The following is a 6,498-nucleotide window of genomic DNA, read 5'->3' on the forward strand; positions in this document are numbered from 1 at the left end:
GCTCTTTGAACATTTCTAACAGCTATTTTTGTGCAAAACTAACTCATATCTTTCACATCAGTCACACGTAACTAGCTCTGATAATCGACACACCAGGAGTCGGCACGTATGCCAGACTCAGCCCACTCTGAACTTTAGTGGGCTGGATCAATGAAACTCACTCTTTCTGTGAGTGTAAAGAAGTTTAACTACACATCTGCGCTGGATTAGGAAGCACTGCTGAGTCAGACTCTGCTTCCACCCATACATCATACACTTCTGATGTACCGAGTACACCAGCTCCTCCTGCATTTTACATATTTAAGCTGACTCAGACGATCAGTTCTGTTAGAAACTGAAACTTTGGTCTTGTACTAATTTCCAGCTGCTCAGCTGTCCAATGACCTGCTCAGCCGGATCATCGTCACCAGGACGCCGTTGATTTTGTTGCTTGGAGGTGGGAAACAACAAAGAACAAATTACTGTACCTGAGCAGAATTTTCAGGTGTTAAATCTTTCTGACAGTTTTTCCATCTTCACACAAATATCTGAGCTTTCTACTCCTCACGTCCTCAGAACAGGCTTGTTACATTTTATTTGACATCTTCAAACATCAGACTGATGCGAGTCAAAATAGAGGGAACGATCCCACGGAAGAGACCGTCCTGTGGGTGTATCCGTCACCGCGGTGTAACGCTGACTCACTTTTGCTTAACTTCAGCGACACGTTTGATCCGGGCGCTGACGAGAGTCCAGAGGTGCACTGCAATTAATCTGGTAAACTAATCCGAGTTCTAACATGCATGAAAACAAAACACCAGCACCTGCACACACACACACACACACACACACACACACTCTGCAGATCCATACTGAACCTTGGCAGTGACTCAAGAGAATTTAATTACTTCCCTTCGCTCTCTCCCCATTGGCCAACAGGTCTGGGATATTCTAATTACGCCCTGCCTGATAAAACGCTTCCTTGGCCTCTGTGTCTCATTACTGCCAACTTCTCTGAGCCACAGTCCAGCACCTATAGTGTCTGACAAATAAGAAACCCCCTTACGCTACCCACGGCCACTAAATACTTATTAAGCCGAGGGAAGTGACCTAGCAGCGCGCCGGCAACACGCCAGAAAAACTAGGAAAACTTTGCACAGTAATCAGCGCTCCTTATCTCCCTTTTCTAATTGATAATTAGTCTTACATTAATTTGTGGCCATCTATCTCTTATCACAAAAGTACAATTTATCAGCTGCTTAAACGATGGACTAAATTGGGTTGGCAATGTTAATGATTCACCTTGCAGGGTACGGGGGACACGAGGGAAATAATTTCTCCTGACTCATATTTAATTAACCTCAGCAGATGTGCTCGGCATGCATTGAGTCTTAAAGAGAAGTAAAGTATGACGTCGTTGACCAGATGTGTTTAAAAATTAACACTTTAATGCAAAAAGTTATATACAAAATATAAAAAAGTTGGAAAACAATGACAGAATTGTTACATTATAAAATGAAATTTGACTTTTTCGTATATTCGAGCGTTATGATAAAGCATGTTATACTTCTAGGTAACAGAGGTTATTAGTTGGTTCCTTCTACATCTCTTTAAAAGGAGAAGCAGGAGTAGCAGAAACCCTTCGTACAGAAGATTCTAGCGAGTACCTTCAACTTGTGCAACTTGCTAAAGACCAAAGAGCCCTGCAGGATGCTCGACGCGTCAGCCACGCTGCGCAGAGTTTAAAACTGCTCGTGCAGTTTAAACGACACGAGGAGGAAAAAAGCGATGGAAGCTCTGCAGCGTACCCGTGGCAACGAAAGCCAAACATCCCGTGGCTCTGGTCCGATTCAACATCATCAACTAGCATTAAAAAAAGAAACGTAAAAATAAATGCTTGTGAAGAGTTACATACGTGAAAACTGTGTAATGAAACAGATACGCCTTCATGCAACGCGTCACGTTTTTCAAATACTGTTTAAAAGCTTCTCCAGGCGCTGACCCAGCATCCAGGTACACACAGCGGGGAGACTCCTGACATGTTTGCCATGAAAATCCTTCACATGTTCTCAGAAGGATCATTTTCTCAGGTGCTGCTCACTCTGTAACATCATCATCATCATCAGCGAGGAGAAAGCGATCCGAGGGGACGCGAGTTGTTTCAGTGTTTCTGCTCTAAACCCGGCAGGTGATTTGTTCATCAGTCTCTGAAAATGTGCTTTATTACTTGATTTGCAAGTCTGGTTTTCACACTGGTGAAACGTGACAACACGAAAGGAGAAATAATTATGAAAACTTCACAAAGTCACTACATTCACTCCTACAGCACAACTAATGCTGCACAAATTGCACTGCATTTACCTCTCGGACCATTTCTTCAACCGTTTCCTTTTCATATTTATTCTGAAATATTACACATCCCTGACATTTCTCTCTTTATTTCCCTCTTTTTCTTTTCTACCTGTTCTCACATCTTTCTCTACCTTTCCTTAACCTCCCTTTATCCAACTCTTCCAACACAAAAGCCTTTCTGATAAAATCTACATGTTACATTCTTTTGCATTAATCTCAACATTCAGGTTGGCGGACCTTCAGCCTCGGCCACACTGAGAGAACCGCAGTCCGCCCGATACCGAGGTGTCATTTTAGACATTTAATCTCCATTGAAAGTAATACTGCTGAGCTTTGTGGTGTGAAACACAGATGTTATGCAAGGCTTTAACTCTTAGTCACACTTAACTTTTGCTAAGTGGCAAAATGGATCTGCATTATGGTGCGGCGCTGACAGCACTCTGAAGCTCACTTCATGTTCGAGCAGTGATGCCTACACCGTCGGGTCACTGAACCGTCCTTCAAATCCAAAGCAGAGCGCACGGTGCAGAGTAACAGTGAAAGCGACCTCTATCCCCGCTCTGCAAAAAGCTGCCTAAAAAAGAAAATCCTCTCTGTCCGGTTTACTCGGCGGGCTGGAAAAGCAGCTCAAACAGCTCCAACACATCAGAGACGCTTTAAAAGAAGGCAGAATGAAAACAGCTCCACCTGTGGAACACCTGGTTACCTCGATTACCCCGACTGTGTTATTGTCGTCCTGCCTTTTCCGGAGCTTCTTGCAGGAAGTCGGAAAATCAAATCACTCCACACAGGTGGACGTGTCTGTAAAACGTAAGCTCATCATACATTCACGTGGAGGTCTTTTTAAATAAAGCGACCATCCATAGATAATTTACAGTTCTGCTAAAATGAGATATTTCGTACTTCTTAAGCTGCTTCGAAACGCAGCAACAGGGTCAAACAAACGTGGAGCGAACCACGGAGCAGACGTGGGCTCCGCCTCGTCCTGCACCGAACAGCGAGGACAGATCATTCGTATAGTGCTGCTCAGTGTGATTCACACGTATCAATAACTCTTTTTGATAACACAGGATATGATCAGATTACTCATGAGGATGAAATCTGCTGGTATTAGTGGCATGATCCCTGATTGGTCACTTCAGACATCGGCCGGCCTCTAAACGAGTGTTTTTGTTTATCTGGAGGAATAAAGCGTTCCAGAGTGCTGATTGGAGCGCTGTAATGTGCAGCCATTACTAAGAGAGGAAAGGAGGAATGTTTTGGAAAAGCGGAGGCGCTGCAGTCCCATCTTTGCCCACGTGAACGGTCGGATCTCGAGAATAAATACGCTTTCATTACACAAACATAATAAAGAGTTATTCATATCTGCATGAACCTCCATCTACAGTCAGTGTTAGTGCGTTACTTTAGCTTGCATTTGTGGATATTGTCCTTTATCCTGCTGCAGCAGCGGCTGTGAATGTCAGCTTAATTTAAATGGATCCAATTACCTCTGCAGCCCTGACAGATTCTTACAAGAGACAACTTAATCAGAGTACAGTGAAAAGTAAAAACCTGCTCATTTTAAACTCTCCGAAGATTCAAAGCAATTTAAATGACTTCAAACAAACAAGACATTACGCATCCTCTACTCTGTAATTAACCTCCTTTACCTTACCGTACACTCCTACCAGCACACACACGGTTTGATAATGTCGGGGATTCGGATCATCGCATTATGAGGTTTTAACTTCAGTGGAGAGCTGAACGCAGGAAAACTGCGTCTATGAAGACGTGACTTTGTGCTTATTGTCATGTCAGGACTCGATGTGTCTGCACAGCTGCAGTCACGCCGTCTTCTGCTTTGGGTTTGTTTGCTGTTGCTGTCCTCCTCCGTCCCGAGTAAAGCCACGCTGGTCTGTACCGAGCTCCCACCGGTGCCTGTATCCAATCAAACATATTCTTAAAGTTACAGAGGGCTGTGCCGGATTACTCGAGTACAGCGGCAGAATTTTATTCATTATTTATGCAGGAAGAAGCATTTTAGAGCTCAGCATTTACCTGGAATGGTCTCCACCCACAAATCGGCCCTACCTGTAACCCCCACCCCCAGTTCCACGTGTCATCGTGTCGTACCGCAGTCCCCGAAGAGGCGGGGTGGGAGATGGGGGCACATCCTGCCGCAGGGGCCCTCTCTGCTGAGAGCTAGAGAACAACCTTGGATCAAAGAACAGCAAAATACTCCGACATGGAAAAGAAGAAAGAGTCAGACGAGAGGGAAGACATACTTAAAAAGAGAGACGAAGATGATATGAACGATGATCAAATCTGCAATATGATCGGTGCTGAACCCCAAAACTGCAGTTCCCGCGATCGGCCACTTGAGGCTGTGCACGGACGTCAGTCACACTAATAAAGGTTTGGGCCTCTCTGGCTAATTTCCCTGACAGGTGTGCAGGTGATGTTTTGTTTAAACGTATTAAGGCTTAAGTTTAAGGGCGTAGCTGCTTTGAGTGACCGGTGGATGCCGACGGAGGCAGCTGTAGCTAGCGGCCATCTACTGAAGGCTGTTGGTGTCTTTAATGTGGTTATCTGTCAAATAATTTGGCTTTCTTTGTGGCTATTTGGACTAACAGGCAGCCTGAGAAGTCTGAGCTCTAGTTTTAGTTTAGCAGGCAACAGCTCATAATCTAGAGCTCCGCCCCCTCGTCCAGGTACGCTGCACTGGAATCACAAAACCAGCACAACAGCATCATAGCGTACGCACAGTACACATGCAGATCCTGGTATGAGGGTACTTTCCTGCGTATAATTACCTAGGGTGGGGGTAGTAGCCAGGGTCGATGCCTCGAGGGTCTCCTTGCCGTGGGTATGGCTGACCAGGTGGGTAGTTGGGATAAGATGGGGCAGACTGGGAGGTGGGGTAGGATGGTGCCTGGGGGTATCCCTGCTGGGCGTGTGGAGGCCCGGGGTAGGGACCTGACCATGGCTGCATGGGGTAGTCAGCTGCATCTAACGGACCTCGTCTGGAAAAGAGAATTTTATGCATTTAAGAGAAAGAAATTTGAGAGCACAATCAGACTGAAGCAAAGAAACCGCCGGATGTTGCCATTGGTAACGTTGCATCCTTAACCAGTCAGTCATCAGGCAGACGCAGCCAGTGGCTGGATGGTTCAAAAACTTGTTCTGGGGAAAACTCCACGACTGAGCTTGTTTATAGTACGAAGCGTCCTTTTTTCCAACTGCTGAGAAGTCGCTCAATGAACCAGACCCGGCCAAACACAGGAGGAGTTGGCTCAGAGTTCACTGCTGTGTGACTCCGATGGCCGTGGCAGAAGAAGAGCCGTGAGCATTTGTTGCTGTTTTCGTGTAAAATCAACACAAATACACGAACAAAGAGAACAGACAGTGTTATGAAAGATAATCAGAGGAATAAACACGAGACCCGAGCACAGACGCAGCGTTAACCTCCCGCTCTGCCCCAGCGCCTTCACAATAAAACAAATAATCAACCAACCGCTGGCACAGCGCCGTCAGAGTGATGCTCCCTTCACGTACCTTAGCAAAGAGCCTACCATCAGCTACCGCACTGAATCTGAAATATTCAGGAAAACCTGCTGAAAACAATTTGTTGCAGGCGACAGAGAAGAGAGAGGGCGAAGCACGCGCTCAGCTCGCGGCTCATCCCGGCCAAACATCACATAGCAACAGAATATAAATGACACGTGACAGTTTTAAGTAGGCTAGGGCTCAGTTAACGCAAGCGAAGACACACGCACAGCTGTGGTAACCCAGCCGCGTCCCGTGAACAGATATCGATGTCCTGTGCCGGGGAAAGCGAGTACACAAACACATGTTGTCCACATAGCAAACATTACGAGGTATTAGATTTTATCTCTCCGTCTTTCTGTCTCTTTGTCTGCACGCATCTCTCCATCTACTGCAGGACATCCATGATGTATTCATGTTTATCATATAAATATATATCTCACTGAGTCAGATGGTGGTTTCTATGCTGATGCTGTGTGTGTGTGTGTGTGTGTGTGTGTGTGTGTGTGTGTCAGGATGGGTGGTCAGCAGTGGGAAGTGTCTAACTAACTGCATGCCCTTCATGTTTGGGATGTCATCTTCTGCCCCTCCCGACTCCATGGTTAGCATGTTTATGTGTGTTTCAGCGCACACACACAC

At 45.8% G+C, this 6,498-nt stretch overlaps 1 protein-coding gene across 1 annotated transcript in view; it reads right to left on the minus strand.

Annotated features, from left to right (window-relative positions):
* Positions 1-1,465: 1,465 nt before the first annotated feature.
* LOC102199403 (partitioning defective 3 homolog B-like) overlaps positions 1,466-6,498 on the minus strand; it is a 213,201-nt gene continuing 208,168 nt past the window's right edge. Inside the window, exons 23-25 of the mRNA XM_013913502.1 lie at positions 5,127-5,336; positions 4,372-4,515; positions 1,466-4,251 (exon numbers count right to left, since the gene is read on the minus strand). Coding sequence (XP_013768956.1) covers positions 4,401-4,515; positions 5,127-5,336 — 325 coding nt within the window. The 3' untranslated portion in view covers positions 1,466-4,251; positions 4,372-4,400. The remainder of the gene's footprint in view (positions 4,252-4,371; positions 4,516-5,126; positions 5,337-6,498) is intronic.

This window comes from Pundamilia nyererei, unplaced genomic scaffold (genome assembly GCF_000239375.1).
Source record: "Pundamilia nyererei isolate P.nyererei 1_Seehausen unplaced genomic scaffold, PunNye1.0 scaffold00135, whole genome shotgun sequence".
In the NCBI taxonomy this organism is placed as follows: domain Eukaryota; kingdom Metazoa; phylum Chordata; class Actinopteri; order Cichliformes; family Cichlidae; genus Pundamilia; species Pundamilia nyererei.